The 27,434-nt window shown below is 40.4% G+C and overlaps 1 protein-coding gene across 1 annotated transcript; it reads left to right on the top strand.

The window, feature by feature from the left end:
- The first annotated feature begins 4,484 nt into the window (after positions 1-4,484).
- tmem161b (transmembrane protein 161B) lies at positions 4,485-26,734 on the top strand. The gene is made up of 12 exons (XM_061817990.1): positions 4,485-4,752; positions 13,736-13,839; positions 14,530-14,610; positions 16,629-16,726; positions 16,825-16,981; positions 19,920-20,071; positions 20,156-20,216; positions 20,290-20,430; positions 20,657-20,770; positions 21,780-21,954; positions 23,487-23,583; positions 24,970-26,734. The coding sequence occupies exons 1-12, from the start codon at positions 4,750-4,752 to the stop codon at positions 25,245-25,247; spliced, it is 1,461 nt and encodes a 486-aa protein (XP_061673974.1). The 5' UTR covers positions 4,485-4,749; the 3' UTR covers positions 25,248-26,734.
- Positions 26,735-27,434: the final 700 nt, after the last annotated feature.

The following is a 27,434-nucleotide window of genomic DNA, read 5'->3' as shown; positions in this document are numbered from 1 at the left end:
AGCTTCTCTCTCTCCCCCCCCCGTCTAGCTCTCCCTTTATTTCTCTCGCACACACACACACACAAACACTCTCACTGTATGCCATTTGCAATATAAATCAGTCTTGATATGAATAAGGAAAATAAGCATTCATATATCACGACGTGGCTTCGTGTTGGATAAAATGCGGCATGCCCAATAAATCGTCTATACATTAAAATGACTACGCTGACAAAAATGAATGTGCAAACTCATCTTTTGATATTGTGGCTTTGCAAATGGCAACACTGACAAATGGGAAGCTAATGCAATGTCACGCGCGCACATCGCGCATACTACTATACGTTTTAGATGGGTAGCACAAAAAATAAAGAGTTTCTGCAGGTAGGGATGATATATTGGAGTACTTATGTGTTTAAATACTGTATGGAGATATTCTAATGGGATTGTATTTGCTGTAAAATGTGAATGCTAGTGCCCAAAATATTTCAAGGGAATTATCATCTTGTGTTTTAAAGCAGAATTTATTGACATTTTATTTTTATTATCTTTGTTTTGTCACATTAAGGATGTCATTTAGATGACAGATTAAAAGCCTTTTAGCACGCTGCAGAATTTTTTTTACATTGTTTAAAAGACAATCACTCTATTTGTGTCATGAAAACTAAAACCATTTTCAAGTTGTGACATCTCATCTTTTAGTAGATTCCCCTATAATAAGTCAGCACGAACATAAAACAGTGAACCAATCTGTTCAAATGCCCTATTTATGTGACTGATAAAATAAGGCCAAGATAAATCATTTCAAAACATTCACAACCACTGATGTGACCTTTAACCTCTACAAAACAAATGAAAGAAATAAAACATTTTACAGGGCGTAAAAAAATACATAAAGATAAAGCGGTGGCATACACCCTTTTTTTTTAATGGAGGTATCCCTCTTCAGGTTTAACAATCACATTCAGACTCTCGGTAAATGGGAGTTAATAAACACCTGCCACCATTCAGAGTACCCCTGATGAACCCGAAATCTACTTCATATGTTCTAATGGGCTTTTCTTGACATTTTTTGCTCCGTAGCAGAAGCCTGAAGGTTTTGTGCTGCTTTTTCGTACCGTTAAGAATTCCTTCCAACTTGTCAAATCAGGACCCTGTCCTAGTTGAAGAAAATGACCCCCAAAGCCTGACGGTGTCAGCACCAGCAAACGTCACTGGGCCCGCGGTGTTTATGAGCAGTAATTAATGTGTTTGTGCCAAACATCCTTTTGGAATTATGAGCAAAAAAGTCAAACTTGCTTCCATCGGACAACGAAATCTCATTCAACATCCAGTATGTAGTGAAATAATTGATCTTGGTCTCAAGTTTTACATCACAAAAAAATCCACCATTTTTGAACAGGGGTCTGTAAACTTTTTCCATCCGCTGTACAGGAAATATCCAACCTCAAACAAAGTTGCAAAGTACTTGTCATTCTGCCTGCAGCGGGTTTCTCTTTGGCCACATCGCGGTCGTCGTGTTCCACCAGGATTTGTTCTTCCATCGCCTTAAAGCTGTCAAAGCCCAAATGCAGGCCAAATGAGGAGAGCCACTCATGAATGCTCTTGTTTAATTACACTCCCTGATGGGAAAGGCAGAAGAAAAAAAAAACTTGAAAAAGTTCCTTGATGATTTCATTAGGTACATGAGCTGGATTAAAAAAAAAACTATATGTATACATATATGTTTGACATTGTCAGATGAGGTTGTACTTGATAGTGGATCACTTACAATATTACAAACATCTGTGCTCAACTGTGATGCAGTACAATTATACACCGCTACAAAAGGCCTGCTTGATAATAAACATGCATGTTGTAAAATGAATACCTTTCTTCTCGGGCAAAATTATTATCATCATACAGATTGATGTACATATGAAAAATTGAAGTGGACTGAATTACGCCCCTTTGAAGGTGTCTTGCATGGAACGAATGTTCCTGTATGGCGTTTATTGTCATAGCTTTGTTTCTTCGCGCCACATTAAAAAAGAGATTCAAACATGCTTGACTGTAAGTTGCAAACCGCGTTATGAGTTTTAGGGGGTGAGAGAAATGCATCCACTTTTTCTTTCATAACTAATGGAACAAAAAATGAATTCCTGTGAATTCCGTTCCCAATTTTCACTCTTTGAATTCATACAGTTTTATTTCCCGTCATCCTAACATCTATTTGAAATGCCACAATCTCCAATTCAAGTCAAAAAAGCTTCTTTGCCTTCTGTAAAGTATGCCATAAATCAATAATTCAGCGGCATTTGCATTGTAATTTGCATTCGTGTACGGCAGATTACACAGAGCCCCAGAACCAAGTGCCGCACCAAAGAGAATTACATTCATGACCGTGTTCTGTCCTGATGCCAAGGAGTCGACTTTTTGTTCTAGTTTCTTCCGGCGCTCGGAGCGAGTATACTGCTGAGATCAGTGACACATATTTCAAACTGCTGTTTGATTAATAAAAGAAGGAAAGCACATGTAATGCTCCCCCACGAAAAAAGAGCCTTGCCATAAAAAATGAACGATGACATTCAACTGTGAGTCTATTTGATTGACTAGGCTGAGATTTTCACTGTAATATTCTCAACATCTTTATTTATATTGTAAGACGTGTGAGCCGAAAGCAGCAGCAGCCATCGAGGAGATCTCGTATGGATTAAACACTCGGAAGGAGTACGGAACTCGCAGAGATATTCTGAAGATTCTGGCTATTATGTTTCATCTAAAAATAACGAGGCTGACTAAAAAGACCAGAAGAAGAAAAGCAATGCAAACTCCAGAGAATCACATTCAAACAGTAACAGGGATGGCAGCGAGTGGGAAAAGGGAGACGAGCAGCAGAATGTAAAGTATGAAGGCAGATAAACCTTAATTATAAATAATAAGGAAATCAGGCCGGAAGGTATGGAATAACCAAAATAATCAATTAAAGATGTTCTCCTCTCTCATCAGGGAACCACTGGAAAACTGCATATACACTAGATTAGGGGTCGCCAACCTTTTTGAGGCTAATGGTATGAAGTGTTGCATGAGATGTTTGAAGCAAACTTCAGAGTCAGAGTTTATCCATTCATCCATCCATCCATCAATCCATTTTTTCAGCCACTTATCCTCACTAGGGTCACGGGGAGTGCTGGAGCCTATCCCAGCTGTCAACAGGCCGGAGGTGGGGTACACCCTGAAATGGTTGCCAGCCAATCGCAGGGCACACGGAGACAGGCAACAGTCACACACGCAATCACACCTTGGGGCAATTTAGAGTGTCCAAATAATGTTGGATGTCTTTGGGGTATGGGAGGAAACCAGAGTGCCCGGAGGAAACCCACACAGGTACGGGGAGAACTCCACACAGGGAGGGCTGGGATCGAACCCGGGTCCTCAGAACTGTGAGGCCAATGCTTTCCAACTGAATCACCGTGCCTCCTCAGTTCATGAAAAAATATTTTCAAATAATAATAGAGCAGCGTGATGGTGCAGCTGTCGAGTGTTGGCCTCACGGTTCTGAGGACCGAAGTTCAAATCCCGGGACTGCCTGTGTGGGTTTTCTCCGGGAACTCCAATTTCCTCCCACATTCCAAAAACATGCATTCTAAATTGCCCCTAGATGTGATTCTGAGCGCAATTGTTGTCCATCTTCATGTGCCCTGTGATTGGCTGGCAATCAAGGCTCCAGTGCTCCCGTGACCCTTATGAGGATAAGCAGCTCAGAGAATGGATGGATAAGTAATAATAATAATAGTAAGAATAACAACAACAACAATTTGTGACCTATGCTATTTTTGTAACATGCCTCGCAGGTGCCTTAAGTGGTTTTCGCAGGCAGCCATGTGCCCGCATGCACCGTGTTGATGACCCCTAGCCTAGATTTTTAAATAATAATATTTTTTAAAATTCATTCCCACGACCCTCGTGAGGATAAGCAGCTTTGAAAATGTATGGATGTGTTTTTTTTTGGGGGGGGGGCGGTCTGCAGTTGAAATGTTTTAACAAAACGAATGATGGCGAAGTGCAGATTATTACGAAGCATTAATACATTAAAATTAAACGTTGAAATGTTCGACAAATAACATTGTGATATATCCGAATTACATTAGATGCTTTAAAATATAAAGTAAAAATAAAAAAAAAAACAACGGTGCAAATTCAAATTGAAGTGAAATAATCTCTACTACGAAATGTTGTTATCTTGTCAATAAAGCAACAAAAAAAGAAAAAAATCCAGTTTTCCTGTCCCTTGGTCCCAAATAATGACGTAAACTAAAACGTCATTGGTCCCCAAACTCAAGTATAGTGCCCCTAATATAGCCTATTCCAAAACATAAATTGAACCGCTTTTTGAAGTTATGTTTGAACCAAAAACCCAATAATAATATATAAAAAGTAATTCTATTTATTTATTCACACTGGAACGGCTGATGAGATGAATCAAATCCGACTGTCTGACGACACATTTTACAGGCATATCTTTAGACACCCGCTTGCCGGGAGTTTCACAGTGACCTCTACCGCAGTTGAAAATACTTGGGAGCGTAGCTTCAGTGATTTGGCTTGGTTTTTCACAATGTAACTCCTTCTGCGTTGGACACGGTGACAATTAGACCGAAAAACCAAAACCCAATTCATTTTGTATCCAAGCGTCTCAAGAAGGGCTTATGTGCTCCTCGCCGTGTCATCTCCGCCTGGGAGTGCTCAGTGTTGCCGGCGTTGAGCCTGTTTCAGCTGCACTGCATCAACATGGTAAGCGCGACAGACTGCGAGCTCCGTGCGCTCTCGTGTTATGATTTCTATTCTTGAAATGCCATTCAGTGTCAGTGAACAAATGTCACGTGGCTGCCTCGAACAAGACGTCCCATTCATTCCGTTTTGCAGCAGTGCTATTTCTTGAGCTTCTTGCTTCGCTGCTTCCGAGGTGCACCTGGCTTCAATCCTTGCAGCTTTGTAGCGCATCTAATTCTGCCTTACTTGCATTTCGAAGAAGCCAGACGTGCCTCGGTGTACTTCCAGTTCCTGGTATTTTATGCTGGAGGCTGGCGATTTATGCAATGCGTATTGGCGGCACTGCTACCTGTTAGCCGAGCTGTTAGCAGCCTCTGAGGGCAGGTGAGGTGTCATCTTGCACCTGAACTGGCGAAGTTGACCCCTGAATGCCCTGAGAGTTAAATTGAGTTGAATTGTCGATAATGACTGTGTGATTTAATACATGAATCCTACAGCTACAGCGTAAACACAGCTCAAACCATATACCCCAAAAGGCCTTTACAGGTTAACTTAATTTGACCTTCTGTAAATATTTGAATGTTCTGTTTCATTTTTATTTTATCTTTACGTGTGAGAGAAGAAATTTTCATTGAGAAAAAAATCGTAGAGTGTAGCAGACCTAATCTCTGTGACCACTCCGCTCTGTGAGCATCCTTTCGTTTGAAACCTCACGATGGCGAGCGAATTAATTTTTAGATGTTGTCTTGGTTAAATGTCAAAACATGAACTGTATCATGAAGATGACCGTTTAAATAAAAAATCCATGAACCCATAATTTTCCTGGGAGATTTAAGTATCAAACAACTGAGATTGTTGCCTTGTTAGAGACCAAGTTTTTGTTTGTGTGCACTCAAATGTTCAGTCTAATTAAATTAATCAGGGAAGGTGATCAGAACTGTCACCTGAAAGCCAAATATCTCTAACTTTTTGTGAGTAGCATATATATATTTCAGCCTCATTAGGTTAATTCTCAAAAATATCACGAATAATATAGAAAGTTGTGTATATAATAGAGCTACAAACAAGTTGGTGGTATTTCAAATTGTCTCGGGAATGCACCCAAAAAAATGATTCCCAAATCATAGTTTTTGAATTTGACTAAAAAGAAAAAAAACTTTCTCCACACTTTGTTTTGACAAATGCTGCAAAGTTGCGTACGTTTGCTACCATTTTCAATTTACTGCACATGCAAATATGTGCTGTTGTATAGTAGCTACCATGTCCTATAAGTGATCTTGAATCACAGATGTCTGTAGTAATCTCCATGGAACGAGGCATCCCATGGCCCGTGCCCAGGGATCTGCACGGACTTTCATGGCAAGTTGCGACCATGGAAGAATGAATTTCATAATTTTGTACAAAATTCATACAAGATGTCGTAAAGAATGGTTGAAGAGGGCTTGTGGATGATTAGAAGCTCACTCGGTGCGACTGAAGCAGATGTTCCAGTCCGGCAATGTGGATTCACGCTTTATACAAGACCGAGACTGATGCAAAACTAACCTTGATATGGTGAGGGATCCTTTTTAAAGGTCGAGTGTCATCTCTATAAGCGTTCTAAAATAGATAACACACAACATTATTCACTTCAATGTCTATTCAGAAAAATAAATATGAGCGGAGAGCGTGTCATCCATGCGCAAAGTTGCGGAAGTGTCATTCGACATCCAAGTGGTCACCATATCGGCTGCATCTACTGTCCGTGACGTCACTCTGGACATTCGCCATTGAAAACACGCTGTGGTCCCTACTATGGGACACGCCCGTTCAGATACAGAAGCTCTTTTCGAAGAAGAGAACATCTCACAACCGAGTGAAGTGTCCGGGGCAATATTACCCATCTGTTTTGAGCCATATTTAGATGATATGCAGATCACTTCTAACTAACAACAGACTCCCAGACAGTATGTATGAGCCAGCCCGGCCGCACGACTTGGCCAGCGGCTCGTCCGCGAAGCACGGCTTGGCCGACGGGTCGTCCACCCACCTACTATGAGGCACGGAAGCTCTTTTCAAAGAAGAGAACTCCCAGACAGTATGTATGAGCCAACCCGTCCGAGGCCATGCTTGTCTGCGAGGCACGACTTCGGCGGGGGCTCATGGGACACGGAAGCTTGGCCAAAGCCGTGGTTGGCAGGCATGGTGTCGATCGACACATTTAGCAACTCCGACGCCAATCTTTTGTCACGTTCTGAAAGGATTACGTCCTCCCCCCCAACTATTGTTTTTTTTTTTTTTTTTTAAGTAACTCTATACACACGTACCTGTCATTTGGAACCCAGAAAACTCTCATCCTTTGCACCCGTGCAATCCATTTTTGACGATGAACCGGGTCTCTTGGAAACTTATGAAGGGTAAATCCATCCTCCCGAGCAATATCAAGCAATGCAACAAGCCGGCACATTGGCTAACACGAAGGAACAACGAGCTACCTTTCCGCAGGTAAAACTAATAGAAAGAAACGAGTCCACTTGAGTGCGCTACTTCCTCCAACGTCACTTCCTGCTTCTTGTCGAAAACAAATCCTTCGAGAGGATTTTCATTGTGGGAGTTACAAAAAGCCATATACGTCAAAATCATGTTTTGTGGTGGGGAAAAAATGGACGGGTCAATACTGGCTGCCGTTTTTTCATTAATAACATACTAAAAAATCATCCATTTCATTACAGTGGAACTTTAAGTAAGCCATTTTATAGCAAAAATAAGTATTTTTGTGAGAAGCAGCAGCCAAATTCACCCAACAACAAAATACTCTTTCTTTTGTGACAAAGACCATCACCCCTAGTCACCCAAAAAGACGCAACTAGGATGTAACCAGGGGCTTGTAGTTTTCAAATAGTGTAATTGGAAACCGAAATTGGGATAGCTCTACTCGCGTCACATGATTGGTTCAGCACTGACCAACTCACATTTTTATTAGCTATTCGCATTGTCTATCAAAACGGGCGTAAGAAAATTTGGTTATCTGAGTCGTGATGCGTCAAGGCTGCGAGGAGACCTCAAGCCTCTTCTTAGCTTCGAGCTCCTTCCAAATAGGCATGTAACAGTGAGTCAACAAAAAGTGAAATGAAATGAACCCTAAAGCCTCTTGAAGGCTCCTGAAGCCTGTAAAATACCTTCCAGCGTCACTGGCGTGGTTTTCTTTGACTTTTTTTTTTTTCTATTGCTAGTGATTGCGTCTATCGCATTATAGATCGATACTGAATTATTTCCCAGCCCTAATTCAACCCCCAAAATATTTTGACTGGTGTATGTTTTATGAATATTTGATTGATTTATTTAACTGTAGTCACCATCTCCTATTGTAATACATAGATTACGTAGGATGATGTAGATTGAGATGCTCAATGATGTCTTCCAAATATTAAGTTTAAATCACTCGCTGTTACTTTTTGACCAAGTCTGAACCAGGTGGGAACATTCCATAACATAGTTTTACATCTCATGGAAAATTGTGTTGTGTTGGCTTAGCTTCTTCACTAATGTCAGATAAACGTTTTAAACGTCAAAATGTATGCTTATTGTAAATCTGCTTGCCTGCTACCCTGCTTAAAGGGAATGAAAGCATTTGAACTTTTTGACGTTGAAGTTCATGCACTGCACTTTGTGTTTGTGGCACATGGAGACATCACTAAACCAAGTAAGTGCCGCTTATTAGAAGTGGCAAATATTAATTGGAATGTCCAACAAAACCCATTGCAGCTTCCTTACCTCTACCACTGGGAAATGTAGCCATATCGCCATGACTGTGGATCCCACTCTCCAACCCGCATTTACAGGAAAGAGGGACCAACAATATGAACAAAACAATTTATATATTAAAGGACCAAATAACTTCCTTATTACCGCAGAGTGCAGGGAAGTGTTTTAACAAAAGCATTCTGATACAAATAATTTTCCTGGTAACCCAATTTTACAATTGACCCCTCCGTGGATATTGCGCAATCCGCGTCACTGACCAATCAGAGGCCAGAGATCTGCATAGACCAAAGCACGTTTTTGCTCCCGCCATTTTCTCTGACAACATTGAATGGTCCAGAATAGGTTTAGTTAGCGTTTTATCGCGTATTTGGGTTATTTAACAAAAAATATGGTTAAGAGGTGTAGTCACTGACTTTGTAATAGTGACGACAGGTATCCTGAAAGGCTAGTTGGTGGAGTTCGATTCGTACCCTTTCCAAAACCGAAGACCCAGTACGAAAAATGCCTTCGATGGGTCAAACTTTGTGGAAGACCGCATCATCAACTAAATCCATCTAATATCAACCGGAACACGTGTTTGCACGAAGGTATGCCCTATATTTGATTTTCAATACATGTCTCGTATAAATGAATTCGAAGTTCTTCGCTAGCATAACACTGCTGCGTGTGAACGATTGACACACTTATTCTTTGTTGAGCGATATTTAGCGATGATCGGACTGCACAAACGTATTGATTTCTTGCTGGCTCGCGGCCAGAAGCTTAACCAGACTGTGTTTGCACGAAGATATTCCTTAAATTAGATTTTTAATACACGTCTCGTATAAATGAATGAGAAGTTCTGCGCTAGCATAACATTGCTAGGTGTGAACGATTGACACACTTAATTCTTTGTTGAGCGATATTTAGCGATGATCGGACTGCACAAACGTATCGATTTCTTGCTGGCTCGCGGCCGAAAGTTAACCAGACTGTGTTTGCACGAAGATATGCCCTAAATTTGATTTTTAATACACGTCTCGTATAAATGAATGAGACGTTCTCCTCTAGCATAACATTGCTACGTGTGAACGATTGACACACTTATTCTTTGTTGAGCGATATTTAGCGATGATCGGACTGCACAAACGTATTGATTTCTTGCTGGCTCGCGGCCAGAAGCTTAACCAGACTGTGTTTGCACGAAGATATGCCTTAAATTTGATTTTTAATACACGTCCCGTATAAATGAATGAGACGTTCTGCGCTAGCATAACATTGCTAGGTGTGAACGATTGACACACTTAATTCTTTGTTGAGCGATATTTAGCGATGATCGGACTGCACAAACGTATCGATTTCTTGCTGGCTCGCGGCCGAAAGTTAACCAGACTGTGTTTGCACGAAGATATGCCCTAAATTTGATTTTTAATACACGTCTCGTATAAATGAATGAGACGTTCTCCGCTAGCATAACATTGCTACGTGTGAATGATTGAATGAAATCAGAAGCATGGCGTCTCTCTCAGTTAAGAATGTATTGTATTTAGAATCTATAATATATCGTTGATTTGAATGAAATCAGAAGCATGGAGTCTGTCTCAGTTCAGAATGTATTGTATTGTATTTGCCATTTTTACTGTTTGTCTTACGTCAGCGTACGTGGCGTGACGTCACTTCAGGAGGCGTGGTTAAGTGCCCTGTACGGAGGGGTCAATTATGTACAGTACTGTATTACAAAACACATTCCCACATACAGAGTCTCCCTGAACGCACTTTGTCCGCATGCAACTTCTGCATGACTGTCTGAGCGCTCCCAGTGCTGCAAAGTGTCTTTATGAGTAATGCGCATCCGCATATATTATGTAAACCTCCGGCCATTCTGAAACATCCCCATCCATGCTTCAACATGCGCCATCCGACAACTTGTCACCATGTGTTCATGTTCGCTATGGAGATCTCACAAAGACGAACACAGCGAACGTACGTTTGTGTATATCTTTTTTTTATCAACTTGTTTTAACGTTAGGTTAGGGTTAGGTTATAACGTATGTTAGCGCCCCCTATGTAGAAGAAGTGGAACTATGAGACCGGAAGATTTCCCAGTAAGCATCTGCTATGTACCCAGAGTTCCTGTTAGTAATGCATGCGCATTCATCACAAGTACACTTTTCAGCACGGGGGAGTACTCAGACCGTCACACCGGCCTAGTTTCATTCTGAAGAGCGAAATAGGAAATGCAGCAGGTGTATATGTCTTAGTTCAAGAAGGTCAAACAACACACAGGGCTGCTCCATGTGTTGTTTGAAGCATTATAATTTACCGTCACATATGTGCTTATGTTATTAGCATGTCCAAAAAGGTCTCTGCTGCTGACTTTTAATCTTACATTTGAGTGACTGAGAGCAATTCACTAACATTGGAGCAGACCCTGTGATGTGACTATTAGGCAGACATGGATCATGATGATGATGCTCAAACAAAATATTATCCAGCCCTAATTTGAACACACACACACACACACACAACTTTTTTTTTTTATAGGTTTTATATGGTTCCAAATTGAGCTTCATGGGTAGAAATCCTACCGCCCACCCCCCACAGATTTCAAATGGTTGTCTAGAGAAGGTGGTGAAGCAGAAGAGGCAAGATAAGAGAAGCCGTGCTGGCTTAATTTCCCCCAGTTGTGAGATCCTTGCATGTTCCTCATGACGATTGGTCAACGGCACCCATTTAACCAACCTGAGGTGGTGGCTTTTTGACCCATATCGCATGACCACGTCACACATTGGGCTGACGCGAGGTGGGGGTCTTGTGCCAAAAACGTTATGTTTTGCTGCCAGTCACCTCTGAGCAAAGATAATTGCCATGTTATTGCTACTCGCTGTCCCCCCTCGGTGACACTAGATCTAGTATTGACTTGTGGTTTTGGAGCTTACACCTGGTGAAATGTGCCTGTGCCCTGTTGTGACCAATTTCTAATGTAGGTCTTGTGGGCTGCTCTGGGCTGTCATTTCTGTTCTCATCTTTTATATTGACAGACAGGGATTTAAAGACCATTGAAGCAAAATGTTTTATATGTGCAATTTAATAATTGTTTATACCATTTCCTTAACTTTAAATATAGGATGTGCAGTTAGTAGGCTATCACACGAGTGTTTTCTCACAGTATTACTCTCATGGTATGATAATTATTGCAATATCATGAGAAACCTGAGGAAATTACAGGAATGTACACTACAGGTGGTGCAGAGCAGCACACACAGCAAAACTGAAAGTTCTTTTTGTCACTGGCTGAGTCCTCTTTGATAGACCTTTGTGGTTTGTGTGGGTATACGATGGAATTTTGTGGAAAAGAGATCTTCAAAACATATATTACTGTGCATTTTTGTCCCCATCCATCAGATGTTTATATTCGTATCCCTTTAAAACACAAATATTGCTGCAGTTCTAATCAGTATATTCTCATCATAAAACTGTTCCAAAAATTAATTAAACCAGGTCGACTCCATATGAATGCAAAAAGAAATTCTATATACAGTACTTCCCCCACTTCAAATGTAATGTCTACATTTCAAACATTAGATCACAGGGGCTGCTCAGATTAGTTTTTTTGCAGTGGAGGAAAAGAAACTATGTAGAAGTAAATAAATTCAGTTAAATTAGTGAACAGACAATTTCTCTGCATGGTTTTGTGATTGCTAGTTTTTCCTGCAGCTATTGTAGCCGGGCCAGCCCGCACACCCTGGCTACACTGCGTTGTGTTCTGGTGTGTAGAGGGAGGCTGGACTTTTTTTTTTTTTGGAGGTTCTGTATTTAAACATTGGACAGACAAGGGTAGAAGTACACAGTAATATACGACGTGAAGATGTCTTTTTTACAAAATCCTGTTGGGAAACACAAAGAAACTGCTAAAGCGTATCGAGACTTCAAGGAAAAGCACCTTTTTTTTCTTTTTGTTATTGGGGGAGGGTATTCCTGCTTTCACTGCTTGGCCCCAACCTTTCCGCAGTACCGGGAGCTTTCCCACAATACAGCAGTAATTATCGTACAATGTAAATAATACCGTGATAAAACCGAGTCGTGAGAAATGGCAAACATTTGAGTGCACTTGACCCAAACATTGCAAGCAAAAAAATTTAGGGGACTTGTTAACTTTGAGCGGTAATTTATAGTCAGATAACTTGTTGGGGGCATCAAGTTTGACATTTTCTTAATGTGTTCCTTTACGAAACACGAAAGACACATGGGTAACACACTGAGAATTCACCAAAAATTCAAGCCGTCACAGAAACAAATTCTCAACAGCAACGCAGGTATAGAGAAATAAATACAGTCAAATAACAGCAAATAAAATAATCTTGAAGAATACTTCTTAGTTTATTTTTCTTGGACTGACCAGGCTTTATTTTGCATGGCAGGGACAGAAGGGGCTGTGTGAGGTAACACAAACATTTTTGGACAGCTTTGATCTGAGTTCATATAGCTGAGATTTTATATTGAACTCAATATAATCTGATACTCGCTTTTGCGCTCATATCAGGCCGGCATCTGATATCAGTATTTGTTTAGGACGGCCTTAATATGTGACCTCTGGCCACTTTTTCTGCCATGAAACAGGAAGTAAGCTCCTATTTTAAAAGCTGATGCACAAAAACTGATAAATGACACAGTGACAAATACATAAATAAATAAATAATGAGATCTACTTCCATTCGTAGTTCAGCCTTGGAGGAGGATGATCTTTTATGTAGTTCTGTGGTGTGTTGAGTTTTTAATGCAATTGAAATGCTAACCATTAAAGGAGTGATTATGTTCAGGGGATGTGTAATGTGTAAAAGTTATAGTTTTTTTAGCTGTGTGCAAAGTGATTCTGATTTTCAAAGAGCTAAGCCTACTTTATACTCACCAGACGTGATTGGATTAAAACTCATCTTGATGGTGAATAGTGTTTGTACAGTAAATATGAATACTGTATAAGTAAATATTGAGCTACTTGTCACTCAATCTTTGCTTACCGCCTGTGCCAGCTGTTCATTCTAGGTTGACATTGTTCTAAATTTAATGGGAATATAGACTTTTCACTTTTCTACTCTGGCATAACAAAGGTCATGTTTTGAGTTCTTCATGAAGACACTAGTGCCTGATCTTTTTCCAGTACGCAGTGTATTTAATAGGCTGCTATGAAAAGCATGAATCAGATCACCGGATAAAAATGAAATATTATTTCAATTTAAATGCCATTTAAAACTTTCTATTTCTAAATCTTCTATTTTCACAGGGTGTGATCGGTGTGCAGTTGGTGGTTACCATGGTAATGGCCAGCGTGATACAAAAAGTCATACCTCATTATTCCTTTGCAAGATGGCTACTGTGCAGTGGCAGGTAATTCGCAGTCACACAGCTTTGTTGTTTCAGTCTTTTTATGAAGTTATAAATTGTGGAGATTAAAAGTAATGAAGGATTTAAAGTGAGTAAAAGTGGATAAAGTATAGTTTGTAAAGAATGCAAAGAATGGCAAAAGCAACACACATGAAACAGTTATTCCCTCTATCTGACCACAAATATTTTTGTGAGCAAGATTTTGAAATATTTAACAATTCATTTTTTTTCTTTGTTAAAATGCTTTGTAATCAAAAAGTTATACACTGCTCTTGTAATTCATCCATCCATTTTCTTTGCCGTTTATGCTCACGAGGGTTTGCAGAGAGTGCTTGAGCCTATCCCAGCTGTCAACAGGCAGGAGGCGGGGTACACCCTCAACTGGTTGCCAGCCAATCACAGAGCACATAGACACAAACAGCCGCACTCACAAACGCACTTAGGGGCAATTTAGAGTGTCCAATTAATGTTGCATGTTTTTGGGATGTGGGAGAAAACCGTAGACCCTAAAGCAAAACTCCACGCAGACAGCGACAGGATTTGAATCCTGGTCCTCAGAACTGTGAGGAAGACGCTCTTAACCAGTCGTCTGCTGTAAAGTGCATAGTGAAAACAATATGTAATTTGTTCGTCTGCCAGCTTGTTGACTTTATTATTTCTCACTCTTGTCCCAAATTGCTCTTGTTTCTGTAGTCTGCAGTGGTATCAGCACCCTACGGAAGATGAGTTGAGGAACCTTGCTGGGAAACAGAAGGGACAGAAGAGGAAAGACAGGTATGTGTGCATGACATAGCACTGTGGGGATGTCATCGTATAGCAATGCCTCTGAAGGAAGAGAAGATGTGATAGATGGAGATCAGCATGTTGGCAAAGAGATTATATGACCAGTTCAATCTTGTTAGGTCTAGAGACTACTCTTCTCTTGTTTGTGCTTCTCTGATGGTCACTACACTTATGTATGTTGCAAAATTCTAAGGGTGTTCCACATCGTGTGCACTCGTGTAGACTTGTACAATTTGACCAGAAGTCATTGCAGAATGCTTTTAGGCTTTAAGATATTTTCCCTGGCAAATATTAAACAAGAATCCAGTATCTGTTTTTTTGGGGTTAGCCTTCCGTTGTCATAAAACATTTGAATACTGTACAAGCAAAATGAGAGTTAAAAAAACATTTTAGCGTCATTAATTCGCATGCAGAAAACACCCGTTGTCACTTGTAAAACAGAACAACAGTCGAATGTGAAGGCTTAACTTTGTGTTACACTTTTGCCCCGAAGCCAACCATAAATCATTGACATTACTATTTTTCTTCTTGGGTACCCGTGTGTAAGAGAGTACAAACAATACTCTAAATAGATCATGAGGATAAGCGGTACCGAAAATGAATGAATTAAAAAAAAAAAACAACACTTGGGCAAATACAGACTAGGTGAAGGAGCGTTGCTCATAAAGAGCTGCTTTATCACCTTATCTTCGTCAAGGATTTTGTCCAAACGTTAGGCTATATTTTATATTTTATTGTCCAACAACCAACCTTGCATTTCAGTATTTGTGGAACCATTGTAATCTGATTGAAACAAGCTGAAATTGGTCCTTTTGAACCCCCGCCACTATCCCCACCCCACTGCAACAAGTTGTCACACCTGAATGTTAACATATGGGTTACGTAACCTTTTCCTTGTTGCTCATTGTAGTTTGGCCAGTGTGCTTGAAAGGGAAAACCACAGCCACCCCAAACTAAGGCAAATGGCACCAAGCTCTGCCGTGGAAAAAGAGCAGAAATTAAACACTTCATGCTCCTGTCAACATTTGAAAGAGGCCAGTTTTGCTTCCAGGGTGGTTAAACCTCATTGAGAACCCTAGCAATCCTAGGCAAAGTTTTCTTTGTTCACTAGTCAATTGAACAGATCCAAGGACTTGAAGAGATCCAAACGTATACTAATTCTAAATGGCATCCCATCCTTCCTTATTGCCTGAGTAAGGGTTCCTATTTTTCGTGGTCTTTCTGGGACAGAACCATGTCAGATCTTATCCAGAGGTGTTTCGACCGTATGTTTGACAGTGAAGTTTTAAAAGGCAGGCCTGTATTCAAAAACATTAACCAAAACAATTTTGTCTTCTGCGAGTGGGTGTTGAGCCTTAGGTTGAACTCATGAATTTATTACATTTTCCGGTATGCTCTTATTTCTCAATAGGAATTTAAATTGAAGTCCCTACTGGAAGTTAATCCTAAAAGTGCAAGGTGCGGGTTCCAGAAGAGTCCTTTTTTGTGATTCTGTATGAGGCAGGTCGCTGTTCTGCGGCACCACATATTCCGTAATCCCCCAAAAGAATAAAGATGGACCTCTGTCTTTTTGCCAGTTTGTGCAATGCAGCTCAGTTCCATTGTTGGCTCACTGACTTTCTCAGTGGCATGAAGCTTAGCCCCTTTCTTGCTGTCAGGTGCCTCGGAGAATAAATGTATCTTGGGCGTGTTTTGGCCCAGGAGTCTTACAGTGGCATTGTCCTGTGAATGTAGCACACACACTGAGCTGAACAAACAGAGGCCAGAACTGAGGAGGCCCAATCAGATAGTTCCTCATGCTCTAAGAGTAGCTTTCCATTGCCTGCTGTGAGTGACTTATTTTAAAAGAAATAATACAACCACTCACTTTCTACAACTTTAAAATAAGTAATACAAGTACTCACTTGCTACATTCATAGGTTTCCTGTATGACAAATTTTGGAATTTTAAAAAAATCTGTTGAATGTAGGATTCCATTGTACCCATTTTTGTGTTGCTCCTTACACCAGGAAGTACAACGGTCACATAGACAACAAGCCGCTAACAGTTCCCAAGGACATCGATCTTCAACTGGAAACAAAATACATCACGGAAGTCGACACATTAGGTACAAACATACAGCTTGTTTTGTTAAACAGTCTGACAAGAATGTTGGCTGTAAATAGAAATAAAATGTGAAAAATCATTTCCTTTTTGTGTCCTCAGCATTGCACTACTTCCCAGAGTTCCAGTGGCTGGTTGATTTCACAGTAGCGGCAACTGTGGTCTATCTGGTAACAGAACTTTACTACAGTGTGGCTCAGCCCTCAGGGGAGATGAACATCAGTGTGGTTTGGTCCATGCTAGTGCTCGCCTTTGTCGTGTATCCTTGAGTCAGTCCTTACATGATGTCATGTCAAATGTTCTCTAAATTGACAAGATGCACAGTGGATTGGAATCAATTGTATATTGTGCTGTGTGTCGTATGGAAACCAAAGACCATTTGAAAGTCTTTTTTTTTTTTTTCTGTCCCCAGGCTTTCAAAATAACACCAGAATGTTGTTTTTTAAAACCAGCTTTGACAAATCCCTCTAGTTGGGTCCTAGACATTTCTGTGAGCAGTTGTAAAGAGAGAAAACTATCATGGCCATAATAAGATAAAATTGCACAATAACTTTAAATATCACATGCAAGTTGTCTCTTCCAGAATGACAAGAAAAATATTGTATTTCCTCAAATTGTGGATCTTAGACAAACAGATGGCTTATCGCCATTTGTCATACGATGTCAGCCGCTTGAAAAAATAAACGCTGCTCCTAAAATAGATGCCTTCCTTTCGCTATCAATAAAAAAAAAATGCATGTAACTGTCATGATCTTAAAATAGACACTTTTGATTTTTCTTGTGTAAAATTGGGTCCCTCAGCTTTTAGTTTTTGGAATGACGCCCTGAACTCATGACTAGTTCACATAGAAAATGAACTTTCCCAACGTCATCCCCCCTGCCCCACTATTGTGGAGCCCTATTTTAGTTGTTGAAAATTAAAAAAAAAAAAAAAAAATCTTACATAGCCAAGTGATTTCATAGCAGTCAAACCGCATGTCTTTTGCCAACAAAGAGAAATGAAAAGATGCTTTGAAATCCATCCATCCATGTATCTTCTACCGCTTTTCTGGGTTAGGTCGCCGGGGAAGTAGCTTTAGGAGGGATACCTTGACTTCCCTTTCCCCAGCCACTTCATCCAGCTCTTCTAGGGGGATCCCGATGTGTTCCCAGACCAGCCGAGAGACATAGTCTCTCCAGTGTGTACTGGGTCATCCCCGGGGTCTCTTTCCAGTGGAACGTGCCCGGAGCACCTCATCTGGATCAGATGCCCCAGCCACCTCATCTGGCTCCTCTCAATGCAGAGACGCAGCTCCTCGACACTGAGCCCCTCCCGATGACCGAGGTTCTCACCCTATCTGTAAGGGAGAGCTCGGGCACCCTGTGGAGGAAAACCTTTTCCGCCGCTTGTGTCCGGGATCTTGTTTTTTCGGTCACAACCCACAGCTCGTTACCTTAGGCTTTATAACCTAGAGCAAAGGCAGATTTGTGATTACTGTCTGATCATGTTCCAAGGAAAACTATATGCGTGTTCCCTATTTTAAAAAGGCAGGATTCTGTTTTGAAGTAAACACTACAGTTTAAGCAAATGCCCATTGTGTGAACTCCCCTGTGCAATCACATTTCCATCATTTTAACTTGAAGCCCACCATAGAAAATGCCACAGGTTAGTGTCTCTTTGTCTGTAAAAAAAGGTCAAATAATTTCAGAATGATTGTGTAGATCGAAGCCGCAGTGAAGGCTCAAAAATGATGTGACGATCTCCTACGAGGCTTGACTGCCAGCACCTTTATGGTCCACAGCTCCCTGCTATTTTGATACACTGAATGACGGCCTAATTATATGCATTATCCGTACCGCCAACCACAGGAATCAATCTTTTCCAGTGCTCCTGGTCAACTTCGGCTCGCCGTGGTCAAATGGTGTGTCATTTCCTGGCTACGTCAAAGATTGCAGACCTAAATTTCCCAGCGCGGAACCTGACTTGCTCGGTGAGAAAGGATAGACCAGGGAGCAGATGACATGGAATGAGGGATATGAGGCCGCATGTTTCTTCAATATATGTGCTAATGGAGCACTTGATTTTCAGTTTTCCTGTTTCATCTGTAATGACGGTGTTTAAGACTATCTGGACCCGCTTGCAGTATTGTGCTGTTGGCCTTCACATAACTGCTGTGTGCTCTTAAAGAAGTTTTATAAGATCACTCGTGGTCACATTTGGCTGCTCCTTCAAAGTGGAATATATAAGCTGTATCAAAAATGTTGACTTTGTGAGGTTTAGAGTGCTCTGTTTGATTGGTGATTGCGTTGCAGTTGCATCATATCCAATGGGTATGAAAAGTATACACACCCCTGCTGATATTCGAGGTTCAACCTTTGTTTTATTAGGCCATAGCATATTTTCTCTTCATGCTCTGCAGGATTTTGAAACCAAGGTTGAATTTGAAGCCTATTACCAAAAGGTATGTTTGGTCCAAGGCGCCACAGTGGATCAGCTGGTAAAGCGTTGGCCTCACAGTTCTGAGCACCCGGGTTCAATCCCAGCCCTCCCTGTGTGGAGTTTGCATGTTCTGCCTGCGTTGGTTTTCTCCAGGCACACCGGTTTCCTCCCACATCCCAAAAACATGCAACATTAATTGGACAAATTGCTCCTAGGTATGATTGTGAGTGCAGCTGTTTGTCTCAATGTGTCCTGCAATTGCCTGGCAACCAGTTCAGGGTGTACCCTGCCTCCTACCCGTTGATAGCTGGGATAGGCTCCAGCACTCCTGCGACCCTTGTCAGGATAAGCGGCTAAGAAAATGGATGGATGGATCGATGTTTGGTCCAAATCCAACTCTGCTCATCTCCAAATTAATATACTGTACCTACAGAACTTTACACAGAGTTAACAAAGAAACAAATTGAGTCAGTTTAATTGCAGTGGGGAAAAAAAAGTTTCAGGTCTGGCATGAGATTCTAGACTTTATAGTATAAATTCTCATTGCAGTTTTATTAAATTATGCAGGTACACCTGATGGAAGGTGTATGTTGAGTGGATGTGACTACATATGGCAGCACAAAGCTTTATCAGGGCTGTGTGGAAACTGCAGGGTTGGTGTGTTGTGAAACACGGCAAACCTTTGTGTTCTATCTACAAAGACATAACAAAAGCAATTATTTTATCAAACACTTCAAATGTTTCACTGCAGATGGATTCCTTGATTGTGCCCTTTCAGTAAGATTCTCTTCTCTCTGACAACTCACTACTTTAAGCTAGAGGAAGGAGGCGAGCGCTCTGTCTGCATAACGTTTGGCTTCTTCTTCTTTGTCAAAGCCATGGCCATTCTCATCGTTACTGAGAGCTACCTGGAATTTGGTCTGGAAACGGGTGAGTGCTGCTATGAGCTTTGCAATCCTGACCCTCAACTTTTGTGAGTCTCATGTTGAAATACATCATTGTCTTCATTATAAGGTTTTGCAAGCTTCTCTGATCGTGCACTACAGTTCCTGGAACACCAGGGCTTAGAATCGCAGTAAGTCTTATCAGAAACGTTTTTCCTATAGAAATGTTACCTGACTCACTCAGGTGTTTTCACTCCTTCACAGGGGTCCCATTTCAAAACTTACCTTCAAGCTAATCCTCGCCTTTCTCTGCGCCATGATTGGAGCCTTTCTAACCTTCCCAGGTCTGCGATTGGCCCAGATGCACCTTGATGCACTCAATGTGACCACAGGCAAATTTACACAGTGAGGAACAGCATTTCATTTATTTTATCTTTTCATTTTATTTATGGCTTGTCTTTGTCACCTAATTTGATCCACATGAATAGTCTTTCCAGCAAATAACCTTAAAAGTCAGATTAGATTTGTTCTGTAGTTTTTTTGTTTTGTTTTGTTTCTTACTTTGAACCGTGTATTCATTTTGTGCATAATAGAACTGGTAATCTCCTTTTGACTTTTCTGCTTTCCATAGAACTTTGCTTCACATCAACTTTCTGTCCCCACTCATCATGGTCCTACTGTGGGTGAAGCCCATAACCAAGGACTACATAATGAATCCCACCCTGGGAAATGACAGCTTGCCTCTGTAAGTAAACTGCATATAAATTCAGTTACTAGGTTTATCCATACATACATTGTTCTCTCAAACATGACAGTGTACTGCCCTCCAAAAGTATAAACCTAGCAAAGTAGAAATACAAATATTTCATGTTTTGAGCATTTGGGTAGCAGCAAATTGTTGGTGTGCATTGTACATTGATAGATGGTACTCACATTTGAAAAATGTACGGGTGTGGTCAGTCATGCCCGCCCCAGATATAAAGTTACAGGTGTAGTCCACCAGTCATGCCCGCAGATATAAAGTTGCGGGTGTGTGTTCTGTTTGTAATTATGAGTGTACCCCTTTAAGAGCAGAGGGGGGCGGCGTCAGGTAAACTCCGAAGTAGAAGTAGGCTGAGTAGCAGCTTGTTAGAGACCGGGTGCTTCTGTGTTTAAAAAAAAAAAAAAAAAAACAGAGAGAGAGAGAAATAAGACGATAGGCTGTGGTTCACTGTGCTGGATCGATTGTCGTGTGGGACAAGTGTGCAGTTGCGCAGCTTAGAGGGAACATTGGTCAAGACTACACAAAATAAGCTACGTCTTTCAATATCTATGTATTTCTACTTGTAACAAATTTTACGCGCGTGATTTTTCGTGCTCAACTGTGCAGATTTGCGAGTGCAACGGCACGCGATGGCGTACGCCCACGTCAAATCACCGTGACTGAGATAGACTTTCCTGATTTTTTTTTTTTTTTTTTTCCTCGTTTATTTATTTATTTATTTTTATGCGGTCAACTTTAAGGGTGCGCATTATATTTCAGGACGCAGTATACATGAGAAATTACAGTTGTGTTGTCTCAACACTCTTGTCATTATAGTTACGATGATTCAACAGTTCCTCCAGAGTGCAAAATCCTCTTTCCCCGTTGCTTCAAAGTTATTTCCCCTCCGACACACAGATGAAATTAATGGAGCGAAGTAGCAGTAACAAAGAATAGCTAAGAAACATCTCGTTCAGTTGTGACTCACCATACTGTCATGTCTTTGTGTCAGGATGGCTGAGCAGACGTACGACACACTACGGTTATGGACCATCGTAATGATGTGTGCGCTGCGGCTAGCGATGATGAGGCATCATTTGCAGGCCTACCTCAACCTGGCACAGAAGGCCGTTGAGCAGATGAAGAAGGAGGCCGGCCGAATAAGTACTGTCGACCTGCAGAAGATGGTGATTGACATTGGCAGTACCGATAGCAGTGGTGTCGAGCTTGTTTTTATCCCCTGCCACATTGTATTTACCTCGATTGGCCAAGTTATAATGGTGAAAACACAAATATATAATACCGTGGTTTTAAGATCACATGAGTGATCGCATTGGGTACAGTAACAGAGTGAAATTGAAAACAAACTGCTCAACCTTTTGGTAAACAGTGTTGACATGTAAAATGAAGTTTTTTTTGTTTTTTGTTTATTTTTTATAGGAAAGTGTTTTGTCTTCTTTTTAGGGAATGAAGGATGTAGACGTCCCTGACAGGCTTGCTCGTTGACAAGCAAGCATGGGGGGAGTTTCACCACATGGTGAACAACTGTGTGAGCAAATAATCCAAAAGTTTAAGGACAATGATCCTCAACATACAATTGCAACACAAGGAATTTAAGGATTTTATCATATAAATTCCATTATATCAAAAGAGCCAGAGAATCAAAAGAAATCTCGATTTAAGCATCCAGGCTGAAACCCAATATTGAATACCTGTGACCTTCTATCGCCCTCGGGACAATGCATTAAAAACCAGCAACATTGTGTAAGCATAATTGCCACAGGGGCTCAGGAAAGAAAATTATTGTCAGTTACAGTAACACAGTTGGTCGACACATCTACAAACACAAGTTAAAACTTGGAAATGCAAAGTTAAAAACATGCAGTATCATCAACACCCAGAAATGCAGCCAGCTTCTCTGGACTTGAGATCATCTGAGATGGTCTGATGCAAAGTCTGGAAAAAATGCTTGAAATTGTTTTCAGAAATCATGGACATCATGTCCTCCAGGCCAAAAAGGGCCATTCAGATTATTAGCACGAAGTTCAAAAGCCAGGATCTGTAGGCATATGGGGGTGTCGTAGTGCGCAATGTTCACATCAGTGAAGGCACCTTTCAGCAACATATGCTGCCATCCAAGCAGCGTCTTTTTCAGGGATGCCCCTGCTTATTTCAGCAAGGCAATATAGGGCCACACAGCAGACTGCAACATTACTACAATATTAGAATACTAGACTGTTTTTCCAGAGGTCCAGACTGTCTCCTGTTGAAAATTATGGAGTGCAAAATAAGACAACAGAGACTGTTGAGCACCTTAAGTTGTTTATCAAGCAAGAATGTGAGAGAATTCCACCTAAAAAAAAAAAACTTCAAATTTGTCTCCTTCCCAAATGCTTGTTCTTTTCAAAAGTATAGGTGATGTAACACAGTGGTAAAAATTCCGGTCACAGCTTTTAAAAAAAATTAAGAAATAAGTGTTGCAGAGATCAAATAAAAAAAAAATTATTCAAAAACAAATCACTATCAGTTGGAACAAGAAGATATTTTCTGCAGTATATTCATTTAAATATATTGTAGGTTGAAAAGGATTTGTAAATCATTGTTTTAAAAAATCTTATTTTTTGACACTGGCTAAAATCCTTTTTTACTTTCTCGTACTAAAAATGGTTGATTAATTTGTTCCTGTCTTTACTCTGCTTTCCCCCTGTGTTTTCCCCAGGTCGCACGGGTTTTTTATTATTTGTGTGTAATTGCACTGCAGTATGTGGCACCGCTGGTGATGTTGCTGCATACAACTTTGCTGCTAAAAACCTTGGGTGAGCCGCTGTGATGATTTTCCTAATAATTTAGCAGACACCTCCCCAATCTAATCGTCCCGATACAAGGTCTGTGTACAATCTTTATGAAAGAAATTCAGATTGTTGGTGCTTGAAAAAGAAAAACTATTTCCAAGTCATCCCAAAACCAGCCTGCACATCTTTGTTCTTTTGAGATCATTTGAAAGACTGTGATAAAAGGAAGTGGACTACTGCTGAGTTGAAATGGGGAAAAAAAAAGGAATTAGATGTAGAACCCAAAATTTGTAGAGTGACGGTGCTTCTAGTTACCGTGATTGAACAAACGCTGGAAGAAAAAAACAATTCAGACATTGGTGTGAAATTTTGATTGTCATGCACACAAGTCAAAAGTCTGTGTGTGTTGGGTGGAATAAGATGCCCATGAAATATTATTGTTTGCCAAACACATATTATAGTTTTATTTTGAATGTTTTCCTACCTTTTTTGGACACCATTAGCCAAAAATACTTTCGCTAAAGTGTTTATTTTGATTAGAGAGCGTGGCACGGAAGACGACTGGTTAAAGCGTCAGCCACACAGTTCTCAGGACTGGGGTTCAAATCCCAGCCCTGCCTAGGCGGAGGTTTGAGTTTTCTCCGAGCACACATGTATTAATTAGACACTTTAAATTGCTCTCATGTGTGATTGTTAGTGCGAATAGTTGTTTGTTTCTATGTGCCCTGCAATGGGCTAGTGACTACTTCAGGGTGTGCCCCGCCTCCTGCGCAATGTTAGCTAGGATGGGCTCCAGCACTTCTACAACCATTTTGAGGATAAGCAGCTCAGATAATGCATGAACGGACCCAGTATGTGATACCAGAAATGTTGCCAGTTACTTTTCATGTTAGTGTCTTGATCATCATGAGTGGTGGCTTCCTGTATGTAGCGCCTCACAAAATCACGTCCACACGAGTGTTGCAATATTACTAATGCTTGTTGTTAATTCAAGATGCAATTTGTTAAGCGTAGCGTAGCGTGATTAGTTAATTCCAATCTTATGCTCATCCCCTGTTGTTGTACCTATTTAAAGGGGTCTCCACAGCCGTACACACTTCCACTTTTACACTTTTTTTTTTTTTGGGAACATAAATTGTGGAAAAGGTTTCTGAAATACCTTGCTCTAATTATTTTCTTATTTCTTAAAGTTGAAACAAAATCAGGGTGTTTGTAAGTTAAAGGCACCACTGTATTGTTTTCATTCATTCTATTCAATAATGGGTTTATCAGTAATGACTAAAAGAATTCAGATTTTTTTTTTCTTTCCCCCTAATCTCATCAGCGGCCCATTTGTCTATTTTAAATATCAAATGGAGCCTTGAGCGGCAAAGTTTGGCTTTGATCTAACTTGTCGTATCTTGATGTCAGGTGGACACTCATGGGGGTTCCATGTCGAAGAAGAGCTGCCTTGCACACATCATATGGACTCTAAGGCAGGGGACGTGCCAACAGCACCCCCGGTGGTGGAGGCAAGCGCGGGGCCTTCCGTCGCCCATCTGTCGATGGCCCTGGGGGGCCTGAAGACCGTCTTCAGCCCGTTACTTTTCCGGGGCCTTTTCTCTTTCTTCACGTGGTGGATCGCCGCCTGCCTCTTCTCCACCTCCCTCTTTGGCCTCTTCTACCATCAGTATCTCATGGCTGCGTAGAGAAAAGGCCACCAGCTCGCAGCACTGACTGACCATATCATTTGAACGATTAGTTCTATTCCCAGTGCTTCCTCCACAGATGAAAACTGTTTTTACATTTGCTCCTTTTTATCCACTTCCCAAGATTTCTTACATTTAGTAACAATCACAATCTAGCAACTGACAGAGTAACAACGAAGGTTTCCTTTTTTGTTTCCCCCCTCAACGTGACTCGTGGTCAATTTCTGTATGTCATGCTGGACACAGTTACACAAAGATCAGTTTTTAGATTTGTATTTTTAATATATATGATTCGCCTGATAATAGTGTATTTGGAGGTTAATTGAGCAGCTGTCAATGCTAACAGGCTAAAAGTGTTTGACAGAGTCTTAAGTGATGGGGTAAGAGGGAGGAGCCAATCCACTAAAAATGGTTAGCCTGTGTGTGTTTTGTATTTGAGAGACACATCTACAACTCGAGTTTTGAGGCTTGAGCTCGTCCAGACAAAGTTCAAGTTGAAGATGTTCCAGAAGATGTTGAAAACAGGCTGTATCACCTGTTTTGTTTTTATAAATTATTTTTATTTAGTTTTAGGGAGGGAGGGCGGTGGCTCGATGTGCGATCAAGATGGCGGCTCCTGTTGTTGATGCGAAAAACGCCTTTCATGTTTTTTTTTCTTTTTGTAGGCCGTGTGTTAATCCAATCACTTATTTTTTTCCATTTGAGCTTTTCTAACAAATGAAGTTGATTTCATCAATGGTGCCAAGTGTTCCTTTGTTCCCATGGCTGTCTCAAAACCACAATCCACACCTTAAGGGCCTTACAAGTTCTCTTGATTGAGTTTTCATGAGGAATCGTGTAGTGTGTGTTTTTGTCTGGGCACGACGAGGTCGAAGTGTGTCTGTGCGCTAAGCTAAAACAAAAGTCCAAACCTTTCAACAAAGCAAGGCACAATGTCAACGTGCTTAGGAGTTCTGAACACATTTTGTTACATGGAACTTTGAAGTTCAGTTTTCCAGCATGAAACATGCCGACTCACGGCACATCGTTACTTTGACGCAATGGGGAAACAAACCTAATGAATGTATCGAGCTTGCCTGATTTGTGGAAGTGAAAATCATTTGTTTGTACATTTTATTTGATTTCTTTTCCCTCTATCCTCACACGTCTTTTTGCTATTTTGCTACAAACCTAATGTTTTTTTTGTCCAAATGACTGTTTTAACTGATTTCTTAGTATTTATTAAAGACGACTAGACCTGTAAACATTTTTGATTTTAACACATGGTCTTGCTTGATGACTTGAATCAGTTCTGTACATGTTTTTCTTTTAGTGACCTGTTCAGGTGGGAAGTAGCTGAGATTTCAGGATTCTCTTCAGTTCAGTACCACTGAAAGTGATGCTTTTTATTCCGTTTCATGGATTCACAAAGTAATGTACTGATGTTATTCTATGTATTTATTTAAGTATCAGAATTCATCTTTGAATAAATTTTGTGCTTTACTTTGTGAATGGGTTTTCGTGCTTGGCATTTTTAAGTTGAACTTGGGAATTTATGTAAATACAACTCCCATAATTTCTCGTGTATAACGCGCGCCCATATATTAATAATACACCCACCCAAAGTTGACTTCAAAATTCTGGAAAACATTTCTACCAAAGTATGATGCGATTTTACAATCCATAATTTTGGTTCTACCCATATGATCAAAACGTGAAGTATGTTTTTAATTTTTTTAAAGAATTTTTCTGAAGCTCAAAACTCTGTGTGTATTTTTTTTAATGTACTTGCTCTTGTTTTGTACTCCATAGCCCAACATTTATTTAGTAAATTAGAAAACATGGTTGGGCTCATATGTTTGGTTACCCAGGCAGAATTTGTCAGATCGGTACAACTCTAAAAAACACATGAAGGCCTGGAAAACAGTTTATTTAATTCTATTTTAATGGGTTTCAAATTGAATAGTCTTAATATTTCAGGAAAAGATTAAAAAAAAAATAAAAACACCAACAAATTCATTTAATGGTTGTTGTTTAGTCATTAGTCCTATTAAAAAAAAAAAAATTCACAAATTCTGCCAGAATATGTAAAGGTATGAGCACAACTGTACATGTACAGAATCATACGCAACCTTGTCATATTTGAATGAAAATATAAGCTACACTTTTCTCATGACCTCTAGGTAGCGATGCCATTTTGGAATGAAA

The sequence above is a fragment of the Syngnathoides biaculeatus genome, chromosome 4 (assembly GCF_019802595.1).
Source record: "Syngnathoides biaculeatus isolate LvHL_M chromosome 4, ASM1980259v1, whole genome shotgun sequence".
NCBI classification, from domain to species: Eukaryota; Metazoa; Chordata; class Actinopteri; order Syngnathiformes; family Syngnathidae; genus Syngnathoides; species Syngnathoides biaculeatus.
The sequence above is the reverse complement of the archived record's forward strand: the minus strand, read 5'-3'. Positions and strand labels throughout refer to the sequence as shown.